At 31.1% G+C, this 18,055-nt stretch overlaps 1 protein-coding gene across 1 annotated transcript; it reads left to right on the top strand.

The window, feature by feature from the left end:
- Window positions 1-4,998: 4,998 nt before the first annotated feature.
- On the top strand, window positions 4,999-8,250 carry LOC143227114 (uncharacterized). Its single transcript, XM_076458630.1, has 5 exons — window positions 4,999-5,101; window positions 5,549-5,628; window positions 6,715-6,819; window positions 7,368-7,461; window positions 8,097-8,250. The coding sequence occupies exons 1-4, from the start codon at window positions 5,011-5,013 to the stop codon at window positions 7,455-7,457; spliced, it is 366 nt and encodes a 121-aa protein (XP_076314745.1). The 5' UTR covers window positions 4,999-5,010; the 3' UTR covers window positions 7,458-7,461; window positions 8,097-8,250.
- Window positions 8,251-18,055: the final 9,805 nt, after the last annotated feature.

Here is an 18,055-nt window from a genome sequence, read left to right as displayed (position 1 = left end):
TTATGCGCAGCTTTTTTAAAAAACATATAAACAGGAACAGTTTTGTAACATCAGTTATTTTTTCATATATTGTATGCAATGAATCCTAAACTCTTGTTCAGCCCTTTATCTAATTATTATAATCAATTATTCTCTCAGCTAGCCAAACTACCAAACTTACTTAGTAATTTAAAATTTGAGACCAAATCTAGATACTCATACAAACACAGTATCTATGCTGTTTCGATGTAAAGCTAAATCTTTGGTTTTACAATATATTATTTGAAATATTAAAAATTCCTTGATATATTCTGTACGTAATAAATATAACTGTACTGTTCTTATGTTTATAAAATCGAAGCAATCCATTTATATTCTATGCTAGAATACTTCTATACTTCCTCTAGATGCATAAAAACGTCTATAATAATCGCAAAATGCAAAGTGTAAAACTTTAAAATTTATGTAACTCTGCATGAACCTAATAAACCTTCACATCAAGTTTAGTGAAGATCCATCCAATCCCTGCGAAGTGGTTAAATGGACATAAAACAAACAGTATTATGAAATTTATTTACGTTCATCATAATTTCATATATTCAACAACACATATCAGATGTTGTTACGACTGTTGTCTACATATCTATTTTAAAACGGAGTTCGACAGTTTGTTTGTTTTTTCACAAAAACCTAAACGAGGGCTATCTGCGCTCGCTATCAGTAATTTAGCAGTGTAAGACAAAAAAGAAGGCATCTAGTCATTACAAAACACCGCCAACTCTTGGGCTGCTTTTTTACGAACTAATAGTGGGATTGACAGTCACATTATAACCCCTCACGCGTGAAAGGACGAGCACGTTTGGTGTGATGGGGATTCGAAACCGCGACCTTCAGATTAAGAATCGAGCGCCCTAACCAATTCCACACCAAGCAAACGTTTATCGCTCAGTACATTGTTGTCTGATGAGGCCGAAAGCAAGCAAATAAAAGATTTAACGTAAATGAAAGACCATGTATAATTCTACATATTACTTTACGTACGTCATGAGCCTAAACAACATTATTAAGGGCTACCTAAGAATGAGAGGAAATATCGCTTCCCTTTTGTGATTCTCTTCCTGAGTAGGCGTTTCTTCAGCTCTCACTTTATTCACAGCTACACTGCTCGTTCAGACATGGCTTATGTAAAATGGATATACAAAATATGCAACTATCTTTATTTAATCCTTTTTAATAAAAGTCGTTGGTATACGTGTTGCGAAAAGGAAATTGGAAACAAGTTGTAACTATAAAGACAGAAATATGAAATATTTGGTTAACTTTATTTGATTGTTTATTTAAAACATAGTGTATACAAAATACACATTTAAAGATCTCACTTAACTTCAGTTGTCATCTGTTATTATGTACTGCACGACGGGTGCCATTTAATCATATATGCATGTTTATCTTGTGTTAGGTGTCACCCAGTTACACGTTGTCCTCTTCCTTACGGTTAACTGGTATCTTCAGTCTGTTTCAACAAGAAATTCAGGTACACATTGCCCTTTTCTCTAGATTTAACTGGTATCTTTAGTCTATTTTAACAAGATGATTTTCGTTATAATTCCCAATCACAGATTTCCAGAAATACTTGGTTTATTTTTCACAAGTATTGATGGGGTACGGATGCAGTTCTGTGTCTGTAGCAGAAAAAGTCCAGAAATTTGGAGCTCTTTCCGCCTCTGTTATGGATTAAATTCAGCTAAAACAGAAACAGGCCGATAGATACTTGGCGATTATGATCGTAGCAAATGTTATCATTTTTAATGATGGTGTAATTAAATTACAATAAAATGATTATAATTTAAAACAAAAACTTAAATATATTGAATATTTTATTTTGATTAAACAGTGATATACACGAGTTCCTTGAAAATCCGCAATTTATTGCTTTTCTAGAACTAACGCAAAGAAGTCAGTGTATGTTTATTTATTTCCACAACAATGAGAGCAAGTTAACGATCACGATATCAACAACCAATTAATAGTACTGCCTGAAATAACTTCCTCTGGTTTCAATGGCGGATTTATGGTTGTGTAGGCTCAGGGGGCTAATACTTTTTAGGACCCTACATCTCACGTAATTTTACATAAAATAAAATCATCAATGGCTCCCTATTAAGACTGTGGGCCTTGGGACTGAGCCCCCTCTAGCCCATATCTAAGTATGCTACTGTTTGGTCCTTTATATATCTAAACACACGCACTGATTGCTTCAATTAAGAGAAAAAAGAAAAACAAAATGGTACGAAATTAGTAACGTCTTGTGCAATCGCAGTACTTCATATTCAAAATTTTTTATGTAGATACCCAATTCCACTGATTCTTTCTGAAGTATTATTATATTATATGGTCCACAGTAACTCAGCGGTATGTCTCCGGACTTAAAACGCTAAAAACCGGGTTTTGATACCCGTGGTGGGCAGAGCACAGATAGCCCATTGTGTAGCTTTGTGATTAATTCTAAACAACAACAATAAAAAATTATGAAGAAGTATTGAATTCAAAATTAAAATCATAGAGACAAAGTTCCATTTAAGACTCAAAAAATGCTGAAATTGTTTCGGACTTCCAAAAGTCCAGAACAGTTTCAGATTCGGGCTCTATTTAACACAGGTCTATATGAGAGAAAATACAAAGCGTCACGACCTAAAAAGGCCATGGCAATTGAAGCCCGGGGATTTGTCAAGGCCTGGTTTAGATTAATTCCATAGCTTACTCGGAAAATAGGCTCTATATTTGTCTTTTTAAAATTATAAACACTATAATTCAATACTGAAATATCAACATTATTTCATTATTATTTATAGTTTGCTTTTCTTATATTGTATATCTGAAGATAAAATGCGTACAAGAATCTACGTTGTGTTTTTCACAGAGCACGGAGTCTTGCATACAGCCAGTGATATCAGAGCTATCTCAAGCATTGTAATAAATGTAAAGAGTGTCTGTATGACAAACAGGAAAATCCAAAGAGTTTTCAACAGATCAAAAGCCTTGACGTATCTGATAGTAGATATGGTTTTATATAAGTACAGTATTTTTAATTATAAAAAATTATGATACATTATACAACATTTTATTTAATATATTTGAATGTATTCAAATTTTCATAGTTATGTCACACTATTGAAGTTTCAGAAATAAATCTAAAAAAACCCATTTTACCTCTCACTATTAAACATTTTCGGACACACATACTCAGAGATCTGTGTTTGAACTTCAACGTGAAAATCCTAAAAATATTTTTGTGGAGAAAATAACTGATTAGTTTGAACATATCTTTAATAATAGTACTCTCCTCTAAAATGGTAATATTATTAACCGAAAAATGTTAACAAGCCAAACAGTAAAAATCGTTTTTTTGAAATATAATATACCAAACATTTATAGGCATACCTGTCATCTGATTTCTTGTTTTTAATTTCTGTTCATGAGGTAATATGCTGGAATTAGAGTGACAAGTGTCAGTTTCTGACAACTCAAAAGAAAGTGCCAAATAGTTATTCTAGTGGTAAGTATTTGAAGTGTAATGTTAAAATTATTATTATAACATAGGTTAACGACTAAATTTCATTACTAAAGTTTTGCTATATATATATATATATATACTGCTTCAGGAAGTTATGCTCAATCACAAGTGATAACTCTATTCATGGTTACAGTGAATTATAAATCCTTCATAGAGAGATGGGGAAGTAAGAATTATAAATATTTATGTAACAGTTGCAGATGGCTGTTAGTGTCAAGCAGAGGTGTCGCTAGGCTCTGGTACATGGGGGCGTATGCCCCGAATACCTATTTGGTGTTTTGAAAAATTAGAATAGAAAACCATGATCGATATCATATTTTGAAACACTGAATATTCTCACGCATGTGGGACCTAGCTCATACTCTTTTAAACACGTAGCGACACCTGTGGTACAAAGATATTACCACATTTTCAACTAACCAAATTCTGAAGTAATTTGGTAATAAGTGTCAAGTTATGTACATATCTGTTTAATACTTACAACACCATTACCGTGATTTACTTCTGTGTATATAAGTGCGTAACGAGTGTCCTTACGGTCCAGAAGACATTTCAAACTTCCTACTTTATACCCATTTTTTAAACAACTAACATGTACAGTTTATTGAGAATATGTAAAGTTGAAACTTAATGGTATCTTTTACTATACACAGGCTAAACAGCGAAGTTTTAAAATCATAATATTCAACTTTACTGAACATTAATTTTAAATTACTAGCCAGAGGCAGAGCAGCCATTCGGCAACTTCAAGCTTTATCCTACTGTTTGATCTGACCAAGGAATTGACTGTCACTTCTATAATGCTCCCACAGCTGAAAGTGTGGACCCTACTATCTGCGCTTTTTGAAAGCTACCCTCTTGGGCGACACCTCAAACAACTGCCCAAAGACGTAATCATTTTTGAGACATATTGGTGTTGACTCGTAAGATTAAAATTTACAGAATGAAATAAAGTATTTATGTATAGAAACTAACGTCAAACATATTAGTTTATTAGTCTTATATACAAAAGAAAGCAAGAGAATACACAAACGTATTAAAGTAAAACACATACAAATTTTTATAAGCGCCTTAGAATATACGTACTATTAACCTGCACTATATTTTACTTTAGTTGATGTATCTACAAACAACTAATCCAGTCCGTTGTGTGTATAACGTGAAGATTCCAGAGGAAATAAAACTGTACACGAACAGGTTTGAGTCACCTTGTCCTACTGTATGGAATGAGGAGTCTGTAAACGATAGCTGCAATCACTCCCTTATTGGATGAAACCAAATGCAGTTTCTCCAATCCGAAATAAGTAGCGCAAGGATTGGTAGATATTCTGGCTAAGCTCTGTATATGTTTGAACAATTAAAATTCAGGTCAAACTATTGGCTAAAAGCAGATAGATCAATCATATAAAAATGGTATTGTTAGCTGAAATATTCATTAAAACAACAACATCCTCAGCATGAAAGTTATATTTGCAGCTCTGGTTGTACTCTTAAGCCTGTCGTTGATAAAGGGTGTCCTTATTAATTCAGTATGGCGAAAGATGTGTAGTAAGTTCATTTTTTAGGTTTTATTGGTGTATATAATGCTAAATAATCGTATTACTAGAATAAATATTATATTTTGAAATCTTTACTTTAGTAGTAGAAACACAACACAACATAAACTAAAGTAAAATATTATTAAACAAAATTTTTTCATACACGCAATTACATTTCTGTACTTAAAAACAGCAGAAAACTGTAATTTTATCATTAGTGTAGAGTTACTTTTGAAAACTTCAACAGACAACTTTCATCTGGGTTCTATATTAATTAGTGGAGTAATTTGACGATGGAGATATACACTGTTATACACATTTATGATTTACAATCTATTATAAAATGAAATAGGGTAACTTGTTACTTTTGTTTAATAGAGTGTTTCCAGAAAAGCTGGTTCGTAACGTGAAAAACATATCCTTTTAAGGGAAATCAATTTTTTTTTCTTTTATGTAGAGGCAAAAGTACAAAAGCCTGGAAAAGCGAACGAGCTGAAAGAATGCATGGACTCAGTTTTTAAAGACAAGTCAGACTGGGTTGGTATCAGTTATATTATGACTAATAGTGTTTCGGTTGCAAACTCTATTTTTGTCAACCTGAAGATGACCTACTAAGGTCGAAATGTTGTTCTCTGCTTATTAATAAAAGTGTTAATACCCATACCAGCCGTTCTGAGATACATTTTTATTTCAAGTGGGTTTCTCGTTATCAAAAGTGTTTCGGTAATTCATTGTGAATTGGTTAACAATGTGTTGCTAATGTGAATGTGCTAACGTTAGAAATAAATTACAGTTCTAGAACGTAATTTTAAATTCATTTTACTTTAGTTAGTTATAATTTCCGTTTTATATTTTTGTATCAGAAAAGTTACAGTTTACAAACAATTAATGTGTAAATAAAGATATGCAAATTGTAAATAATATTTAGTTTATATTAAGGTTTATTTGAGGCATTAAAAAATCCTAAAAATCCGTGTCTCTTGATGGAACAGTTGTGAAATTATGGTCTTAAAAAGCTATAATATTATAGCGTATTGTGTGGCTAAATGAAACGATCAAATCAACACTAACAACAAGTGTAGTAAAACAACATTCAAGTGCGACAGAAGGAAATCTTTAGAGCTTTTCTGTATTTTAAAATAATGAAAATTATTGATGCAACTTTGAAAAATAAAGTTATAATGTACGGAAACAAAACATATCCAATTTGTATCTGATATTTAACAAACTTTAAACTACGAGAGGGCGTTATGTCAAAAAGAGAAAATATTTTGTTCTGTAAACTACAACAAAGTACTAGTGAATATTCCATCATGTTGTTATATATAGACATAACCAATATATCTAGAACAATGCAACACTACATATATTTTAGTTTACTTGTTTTTGTTATGTTTTTCACACTTTGTCTTTGTTTCAAGAATATCACTTACTTTCATTTCATAAGCTGTTGTTAACGTATAAATAAACATATCAAGTTCTTTGCTAATATACAAAAATTAAATATGAAAGTAGTTATAGCACAATTTAGGACAATTATATTATTTTGACATATAAATTTAAATATACAATTACATGCTATGAAAACAAAGTTGATGTAGCTGAAAGTGTTTTTATCTCTAGCTTCCAAATGCAGTTCAAGAGTGCGAATTTGCAAAATTTCGTTATCAGAATTATGAAGATTTTATGAATGAAATGTGCAAACCAGAAAGATATGCTGTTGAAAAGGTGATGATGAACTGTTATATGTATATTTTTATCTGCACTTGTACAATTAATTTCTTAATTATTTATTTACTCATTCGTCTTAAAATGTTCTATAACGAACTACTATGAGAAAAAGTTCCTTTTATAATCAACAGGATAATACATAGTTGACAGTTAAAATAATGTGGTTTCAGTTCTCCTAAACGCGGAAATTTTGACTTTTAATTATGTGTTTTTGTTTTGTATTTTAATTTTAGCAACGAAAACGCAATCTAATAGCTTTGCTTATGGGTCAGAAGTTTCGTCTAAATTAATTTTAAAACTCTAAACAGATATACAATTCAAGAAAAAAGTCTTCAAATATTGTAAGTGTATTTTGGTAAGACATACGTTACGGTTTATAAAGAAAGGTATGAATAAAAAAATTATAATCACTCAAGACAGTTTTATATGTGATATCTTACAACATAGCTAAAATTCAGTTCTGAAACATTAAAAAACACATTTTATATTTGTAAAAATTTCCAATATCTTACATAATCTAAAAACTTATTTACTTGAATATGCAGGAAATCCAACAATGTATCATCGAGAAGTTTGAAGAAGCTAAAGTGAATCCAAAATCTACACTCACTGCATTGATTAACAGCTGTGTGTGAATACGTAAGTTAATAAGCAATAAAGTAAACAACTATATCCGAAGGTGAACATCTTATTTGTTGAAAAGTCTTTTGACATTATTATTTGTAATAACATTTTAGATGGTTGTAGCCTCAAATAACATCACGTGTTGCCTAACGGTTAGTCATTGTGTTAACAATTATTGTATCAGAGTTTCGGATTAAGTAAAAAATTCCATCACAGTTAAGTTTAAATTAATGTAAATATTGTTATTAATTACTGCGTTTAAAGACAATGAACGTTATACGTTTACTGGATACCATAGGCAACTAGGTTCTGTTTATGACCTATACATCTATAACTACATGTATCACAACATATTTTACTGCGGAGAGAAATACAACATCATTGAAGAAATATTAACTACTACATGTTTAGAATCTGAAATCAAGTAAAATAATGAAATATATATTAAAAAATATGTAGCGCTAAGATTTATGAAATGAAAGATAACATTGTATTATTCCTAGTTTATAACATTGGTCAGTATTTTTGTCATTTTCTACAACTTCTGGTATTAAATTATTTGAGTGACGTATTACATGAAATGTTATTAGTTCTCTTTTTAGTGAATTGATTGTAAAATCTAATTATTTTAATAAAACTGATATTTACAGATTAAACGGATCACTTAACGGCTAATGAGGACCATCATCTACATATTACCTATCGTATAATAATCTGAATCTGCAGTGGTTTCCTTCTTTTTGGTATTTGTTTAACTCTCGAATACCTTTATCTAGAAAATAAAACTTTCATAAAGCAACGAAACTGTTATACTTGTAGTGGTTTATTAAATAAGATTAAGTTGTGGTGAATCAAAGAGATCAATTATTTAAATACCTGTTGTGGTTTTTATCAGCTACTTCTTTAAAGAAGGAAAATGCATTATTTCTTTTTTAATGATAAAGTCTCCTATATTATTCTCACACAGAACATTTCAACGAACGAAACATCCACTAATTTCAAATAACAAAAAGTGAAAATAAGAGTATTTGAAAATTATCTGTTTATGTAAATGTATAAAGCTAATAAAAGAAACCCGAGTTTCTGCGATATTGAAATAACTCAACCTTAATCTAGAAGCTATTTGAATGTCGATATGTATCAAATTTCCCAAAAACATTGATACATACAACTTTCTTTCTTAACACAAATATAGTTTAATATACAAACAACAATACAATTTATAATGACAGTTATTAGAAGTAATGATTTATATACAACAGTATTACAAACTTACAAACAATACTGAGTTTTCCATCTGGTCTGGAACTGAATATTTTTCGACGTTTCACGATGAGCGAATTTATTCTTTGTTGATACACAGGTATTCTTCACTTGACAGGAAACTACCTGTCTTCTTCACATATTAGTCTTTTCATCGACGAAAATATCAAATGTTCTCGTAGAAATGCTAACGTCTGATGTTAATTTACTGAAGGTAATGGTTTGTAATGTTCAAAACCTATAAATGTTCCTTGTAAAAGATCTGTAGTTTTCCTATTAATAAACTTTAATCACAGTTATAGCTACAGAGGTTTCTATTATAATAACTGTAGTAGACCAACAATACACTTTCTCTCTGGCGCATCGATTTATAAACTTTAGGCGAGATTCTAGAAAGTTCGGTTGGCAGCTGTGAAAAACATATATTGTTGATTCTTACACTCATGAATCTTCTACAAATTCAGAGACAAGCGGAATTTTCGCTATACTAATTGAACTGAAACAACCATAGATATTAAAATAAACATATAATATTAAAGCAGTTATACAAGAGAGAAGTTAAAAAAATATAAGGCCAAATATAAGAAGCCAAAAATATATAGGGAACACCCAACAGTGTTCAAGAAGCAAAAACTTTGTTGTGCAGTGTAACTTATGAAACCTCACTCTTTTCGAAGGTAAGGCTTAATAGTGCATTTGCGTCTTTTAAGAGGAAAATAAGTGAGATAAACAGGTGATAATAGAAGATTTCTAGACCTATATTATAGTTAAAACCCAGGTCTAAATTATACATCTAATTGTTTATGAACAAACTTATTTCATATAACATAAAGCTGCCATTTTCCTTATATTCTGATGTTTATGTTTGAGTATGTATTTACAATACCTAGGATCGAAACCAAGATAAAACACAAATAATGGAAAAGGCTCTTATTTACACAGTTGACAATAAAAGTTTCATTTTGGTGTATCGAGGTTTTCAGAAAGTATTTTATAACGCGTGACATAAAATGCAAGTAAAAAAGCATTCCTAAAGATGGGAAGGACAAGTTAGCTCATTGGATAGGAGAGTGGATGGATGACAAAAAGCAGATGGTTTTTATGAATGGAGCTCAGTCAAGCTGGATTAATATCACAAGTTGGGCACCACAGGGTTCAGTTCTAGTACAGTTGTTCTTTTTTATTTACATTAATGACATACATGAAGGAATAGTCAATAAATTCCATAAATTTGCCAATGATATTGAGGTATTGGGTGTTGTTAGCTTTGAAGAGCATGTTGTTGATTTACAAAAGGTATTATATCATTTATTGAGTTGACCAAATACATGGCAGATTGGTTTAAATGATAATAAATGTAAGAAAAAGCATATGATAAATCGTAACTTCAATTATAAGTATAAATTGGATATAAATAACCTTAATAATGTTATGAAAAGAAAGGGATCTTGGTTATATGGTTGGCCAGTCTCTCAGGGAAACAATGTTGATTATCAGATAAAATGTATGTTATGAAGGCTATTAAAAAGTGCTTACTTGTGTAACATACATATATGTATGTATGAAATATAATTCAAAATAACAAATTAAAATACTGATATGTCGTATTTTAACCAACCTTAATAGAATGATAAAAAGATGGCTTGGATTTGTTTCTGTCCGTCGCGCAATCGGACACTAATTCATTAAGTTAAACGTTTGATCTCGGAAGCATTGCGTCCATGTCTTTGGCTTTACTATTTACACTTGGCAGCGAGCACGGAGATGTGCATTCCAATTGCACAGCGATAGAGCTGCGATGTACAAATCTATAAATTGGGTTTCAATACTATTAGTGGGAAGAACATAGATAGCCAATTATGTAGCTTAATGTTTAACTTCAAAAACGACAGCATTGAGGAATAATTGCGATTTTGAAACTTCATTATAAGTTTTCTTTGTAGTGTACTAATTTCAAAATAAATTAATTCTAAACGTAAATTTAACAGTCTTATTTCACTCCCAATTTTTCTACGATCATCTTATTGTTTATCCCGCATATTCAGAATAAACATTATTTTGGCTCCTGATTTTCAAATGGATGGACTATACTGTTTAACTAATTAGTAAATACCTTGTGTACCGATATCTACCCATACGATGAAATATCATCACTGTAAAATGTCTTTAACTAAGTGATTACACAACCAAACTGTAGGTTATTACACACAAACCACAAGTAGTTTGGTAAGATCTTTATAAACTGCAATGATTTTAAGTTGAATTATGCTATTATTACTAACCTAATGCCTGTATGACTTAATGTTAACACTGGTTAAAAATAATAAAAAGTTACCAAGAAATCGATGAAAACGTGAGATGTGAAACATTTATGAAATATAACAGAAATGTGTGTATTATATAGTTTTGTATCAAATACACTATTGCTTTTTAATTAAGCTATTGCACATATTCTTTAGAAACAGTAAATGCTCTTCACACGTGCTTCATCATCAAATGTTTTCTATAATGCTTTACATCTCCTGCAATATTTTAGTGATTCTGTTCTCTTCTATAGCTTCTGTAATAATCTTGGTGTGTTATGTGTATAACCCCCGTATCTACCAAGGCTAGAAGTTATTTAATCCATTTATAAATCCATAACTTTTTTAACAAATACGTACGTTTTATGAGCTAGTGTTCCAGTTGTTGTTTTGAAATAATAACTGGTAACAAATTTTTCGATTTCATAGCTCGATGGGCTTATTCTGCCAGATATGAAAGGGATGTGTTCGAGTACTTCGTGCAAAGAAACAGTAGTATTTAAATTGGTTACAATTTTAACCTCAGAATGCTATCATCATTCATTTTATCGATGTCATTCTGAATTTGAAGCCTTTTATGTAAATTATTTTTGAACATGCATTCTTGTTTGAAATAAAATACAAAAAGATAATATACGAGAGGTGATTCAGTGGTCCAAAAAAATAATTTATAATGTTATTACAATAAAACTAGTTGTAGAATGGAATAACATTTCTCTAATGCTTTACTTTTTCAGCAACATTTTAACTTTTCTGCTACGATACATTATTTTAGGTTAATATTCAGACGAGGTTTTGTGTTCTGTTCCAGAGCTTCTGTATAAACTTTGATATATAGAATACGTACCTACCTAGGGTAGAAGTACTTTAATCCTCGTTTTAATCCAGAACCTTTCAACGAACACACGTTCCATGATACAATGTACCACTTGTTGTTTTAACATAATAATAGCTTACAAATATTTCTATTTCATAGTTCGATTTGTCTATTTTGCTAGGTGTAGAATACAGGTGATTGATTACCTCGTGTATAGAGACGTTACTGCTCAAATTAGATAAAATTCCAAAGACAAAAATTGCAGTCACATTCTTTGTGCTTACACTATTCCCTTTACCAATGTCATTTTGAATTCGACGACTTTACTCAAATTAACACTTAATACGCATTTTTCGTTTGAAATGAATACAAAACGACGAAATGGTGAATCGACAAAACCAAATAATTTATGAGGTTACAAGAGGTCTTCTTCTTCTTCAAACTTTTCTTACGTAACAAAATGTCCAATGCAGATGAGTTAAATCACCTGATAAAATAAAGAAATGTTGATTTTTGTAAACTGGCTTATTGAATGTAAGTATGAGAAACTAGACATATATTCCAAGAAAAAAATACACAGTTTATTGACAATTACTGTATTATAACTCAGTCACAAAAATGAATGTTTAAAAAACAGTTTAGATTATGATCTTTACAATGATCGGATCAACATACAACATTAACAGAGTTCACTGTGTATGACATGGTATTATATTTATTGGTTTTGCTTTTGTTTCTCTGAATGTTTAGATTGATAACTAACAGGTTAATTTAAACTGTTTTTATTTCAGTATACTCATTTCTTAGATGATTTTATGTTTCTAGTTGGCAAGATCACTTTCAATGATGGAAAATAACATTGTGATAAAGAAGTTAACAACAAAATCACACAAAACTTGTAATGGTTTCAAAACGAAACCCAAAATTCGAGTATTTTTAAACATTAATAGTGTTGTAGTTATGCTTCCTATATTAAATATGTTGAGCTCACATTATCCCAATCCATAAACTCTGATACTGGAATTCATACAAAGCTACAGTTTTTGTAGAAAGGTATCTTTTGTCAAAACTGATTTACAGGATGTTTTATTTTTACATTTAACACTTTGACCGTACAGTAGTATATCAATATGCATACTTCTCACTTCTTTTCGTATCTTTGCTTGAGAAATATTTTACTTTGAGTATAAATAAATCAGATTTATTTGCCTCACTTATCCAGTACGAATGCTTTATTTATTTACAGCTGAGGGCATCGCGTTCAAGTCATGTATGTTCATGGAATCTGTCACCTAATCTGTGTACAGTTTACTCAGTAGAGAGTTGTTTACACCTAGTACAGCGAATATAATAAATAATGCAATCTGATATACAGGTGAATTGGCCTTCTGTGTGAAAAGATAAAGCTGAAGTGAGTCGATAAATTGTTGATATAATCCCGTGTTGGGCAAATAGTTCATCCACAGTGGCGCGTTCCAATAGTTTGTGTGAGTGAAGACGATCCAGTCTATAAGTTGAATTGCAATATCAAGTTTTTCAAATTTCTCTTATATTTAAAAGAAATTACAGTTGGAGTGGTAAAAAGGTCGTAAGACGTGGTGTATTTCTAGTTGGTGAGGTAAAGTTGCGTTGGACAATTCTACAAAGTCTAGTTAAAGAATGATATGTAAAGGCTAAAGGAACTCAGTTACTAGGTGGTTTTTCTTTAAAGTGGAGGCAGCTTGTGATAAAGTGAATGTAGTAAGTTTAACCTTTTCAGTAGTGTTGTCAGAATAGTTGTGATGTTTAAAATAACGAGTCATGTAATTTCCTTTACATCTGAAGACTGTGTTGTTGGAGCAGAGACGTCTCAAAGGTAGGAACTGTCTTTTATGAATTGTCTTTTCTTATCATAGGGATGGAAAGAATTAAAATGTAAATAGGAATGGCTGACAGCAAGGTTTTAATGTACGCTGATAATAAATGTAGCTGTGGAAATGCCTACAGTGTTGTCTAAAATGTTCGCTTTACGACAAGAGATTTGAGTTTATCCAGAACCACTTGCGATATTCATGTACTGATAATTATTATTCACATGTAAAATAGCCTAAAACCTCAAGGTATCACATAACCTACCAGTAGAAGATACTACAGTTTATATTCTTTGGTGACTTGCTTTCTCCATGTAAAATATTATCTTGACCAATGACTTCCTTGACCCTACAGATATAACCACATGCAGTGAAGGCAGCAAAACATCACTATATAGACTAGCAATCGTCTTCTCATATTTCACTAGTTCTAAATTATTAGCCTGTCAATTGACCTCTAAACCATCTTGAATAATTCATCTTTTATATTTTATTCTAAAAGTAATATATAACAAAAAATAATAAATTTAACTATAAAAGTCAGTGTCAACGAATGTAGCAACTCATAATAAAACGTTCTGAATTCAAAGAGATGTAGGTAAAAAAACAAGTGAAAACAGACATTATATAATTCCACATTTTTTGCCATAATTGTAGTTAATTCAAACAATACTTTAAGCACACGAACACCTACATTCCACCTCTGACAGATAAACACTATAAACTTTGTGATGGTAATATATGTGAGCTATTGTTATGTAAAAGAAACCAATGGTACATTTACTCATTAAACGTGTTTGGTTTTAAAGCACTGATAAAAGGCTTGATAACTGAAGTTAAATGGGATTAAATACTTCGACCTCAGGTTTAAACATTTACCAAACTTTATACATAAGTTCTAGAACACAATACAAAATTGAGCTTGAATCAACTTAGAATAATGTACCGTGCCAGAAAAAGCGAAACGCTGTTGGAAATATAAAGTATTATCTCTCATGTTATTATAACTAACAAGAACACTTGTTTATTACAAACGATATCACCAACAGCATACCTAGAAAAAATCATACACGAGATGCAAACCTTTAAGACAACATTTTTGTTACATTTTAATAATGTTTCACTTCACAAACTTTCATTGACACTTCAGGTGACTCAGCTGTAAGTATAGATATTTATAAATCTAAAATTCGAGGTTCTACTCTTGTTGTGTGCAGAACAACCTATTCAACATCGTATAACTTTCATCGATTTTTTTATAGTCTGCTATTGTTTTGAAAGTATTAGCATGAAATCTGACACAAAAGTATGTTAAAATCAAACTCAGTGATGTCGAGAAAATCCATTTGTAGAGAAATATATATGCAAAAAACGGTTCGTTTGGGTTGAGAAAATATTTTACATAAAAGAGCGAACATTCGACCTTCTTCGGTCATCGTCAGGTTCACAAAGACCGGAAGCTGACCACATGTTTGAAAGGGGTTGTGTAACTGAGTGTCGGAATGTAGAGGGCGGTGTTAGATGTTTGAATATATAATTTTATTTATTTTATTATATTAATATAGGTATAAAGGCGTTTCTTTATATTGGTTTATTTTGGGTTTAAGTTGTTGTATAAGTAAGGCTTCTTTAATTTTGCGGTAGTTTGTGTTTGTTTCTTTATTTAGTATTTGAGTGTTTTCTATGGTTATGTTGTGTTTATTTGACTTGCAGTGTTCGAAAACGTGTGAAGGTGACTTTTTATGTTCTTATATAAAATATAAGAATATTCTTGCATATATAAAAATCAAACTCAAATGAAGGTTGTTAACGTTATACTTTAACATTTTTTAACTATTGCACATTTCATCGTGTAAGTAAACCCCAACATAAGGGGTATTTGTGATACGGGTAGCTGAGATGGAAAGAATATTCTTCCAAGAAAGATTACAGATAAAAATTGGGTAATTATAAAAATTAATCACGAAAATAAAGTTTGTATTTCAAATACACCTACCGTTACCATGTGAGGTTAGCTGTAAATATACTAATTTACAAATAGTTAGATACCTTGTGATAAAAATAGTGTAAATAGATAACAATATGGCTTTATACTAAAAAAACAAACAAACAGAGAAATGAAACTAATTCTATATAATAAAGGTAAAAAATCTGGAAATTAGGTATTAATCCGACTAAATCTAGATAACGTAAGTTACAAATGCATTTATTGAAACGAAAATTTATTTACTGATACTGAATATCCTAAAATAAAACAGACTGTTTTTTTTTTAATATTCTAGTATCCTGTATTATGTTCCTAAGGTTCATAAAAATGGTTGCCTAGTTAGGTCATGTTTTACTTTAATGCATATAATAATGAATTAGTGGCTTTTCGGTTCAATATTTTCGAACCACTGATTAGAAAATATTATGCTATCTTAATATGTAAAAAAATAATTTTAATAGTAAAGTGTATAGTGTATGTTTTAATTTTACTTCTTTACATTGAAGTGATGTCAGATAACACCATGAATTATTCATTTTCTTAAAAGTGGGAATTTCACAAATTCGTGAATTTTACAACTGAAGAATCTCTGTTTTTTCATTTCCGATAATAATATATAAATGACTTAGTTAATGTGTTGCTACTGGATCAAGATTATCCTCTTATTTTCCTCCCATGCTAATTTGTTCCCGACTTACCATGAAAGTGTCTTGAATAATGCCCTCAAGAATAAAATGTCTCACAAGAATAATCAACAACAGCACCTCGATTAGAAATGGCGACGTTACAGGCCACCTTCAGGTTCGCCTGAAATATATTTCAACTTATTAAAAAAAAAGAGGTTTAACAATTATTTATGAGAACATTCTCAAATATATGATTACTAGAAGAACTGAAAAGCTTTAATAATTTTTGGGATGAATTATTTAAAAGAAAAATTGAAACAAAATCATAAACTGAGTAGTTGTTGGAAAAATAAAGTAAACCGAAATTGATAAAACCTAACAAAAGAACATACAATAATTATACAAAACTTGAATCGAGTTATATTGAATACATATTAATAAAATGCATTGATTACGTTATTATAAATGATTTGGAAAATAACAATCAGTCAATCGACACCCACAGGCGCAATAAATTGATGGTAGAACAGATTGTATCAGAAATACGTTTTGACGTTCTTAAACATTCTCAGAGAAAGAAAAAATAATAAACAGACTGGAAATGTACTGTAAAGTGTAGAAACAATATTTGAAACACAAAGAGAGAAAAGACTGTAACTACTTTGGTAGACAATAGACAGCCGGTGGATCATTGAATCAATTAATGGTTATTATTCCTTGAAATGACTTTCTGTTAATTGACTAACGTCTTGATCCAGTAAATCTCTTTGTGTTCTGTATAAATGGACGGTAGGAATCAAGCAGGGAAAAAGAGACAGTTGCATGTCACGGTTTGTCACGATACGTCTTTACTTTTCCACTTAGACCATTGATCGTTATTTATTCGAGTGATCAGGGAGGAGCAGGTACACCCTCAACTTTTATTTCCCTTCTCCCTTTGCTGATTTGGTTCGTGGGTGTTCGCGGATAAGGCCCACATTCATTCTACCATACATTTGGCCCAGTAGCTGGGAAAATCAGTTATTACAAAATGCAGCCACTGCAAGCACATTACAAAATTCCACTCCATAAAAATACGACCTAGATTTTTCGTGTCCTCTTGTATAAACTTTTTTCTCTATCGTTCGTTGTATTTCAGTGTTCTTAATAATATATTTTAAACAGCTTTGAAAAAGTAATATATTCATCTATTTTGATGTCTATATGACAACATGGGAACGTCCATGTAATTGTGTAATAAAAGTATGTTTGTGAATCTAGGAGAAATGTGTGCTTTAGTGAGAACTAAATTTTGCACTGTCTGTAATTTTTGCATGTGTGATTTGGTTACGTTCAACCATGTTGAACTTAAAGTAATTTTATAGTTTCATTACGTTTTCTGTCTGCATCCACACATCTCTCTCATACCTTCTTTCTTGCAAGAAACGTCTGTATTTCTTTCTGACGTTGTTTTTGGTTATCTTTTTAACCAAAAGCAAGAATAATTTCTGCGTTTCATAAATCTTCCGATTTGGAGAAATCGATGAGTTTTGTTTGTTTTCGAATTTCGCACAAAGCTACTCGAGGGCTATCTGTGCTAGCCGTCCCTAATTTTGCAGTGTAAGGCTAGAGGGAAGGCAGCTAGTCATCACCACCCACCGCCAACTCTTGGGCTACTCTTTTACCAACGAATAGTGGGATTGACCGTCACATTATAACGCCCCCACGGCTGAAAAGGCGAGCATGTTTGGCGCGACGGGGATGCGAACCCGTGACCCTCGGAT

This window comes from Tachypleus tridentatus, chromosome 9 (assembly GCF_004210375.1).
Source record: "Tachypleus tridentatus isolate NWPU-2018 chromosome 9, ASM421037v1, whole genome shotgun sequence".
In the NCBI taxonomy this organism is placed as follows: domain Eukaryota; kingdom Metazoa; phylum Arthropoda; class Merostomata; order Xiphosura; family Limulidae; genus Tachypleus; species Tachypleus tridentatus.
This window is presented reverse-complemented; position numbering and strand designations above follow the sequence as displayed.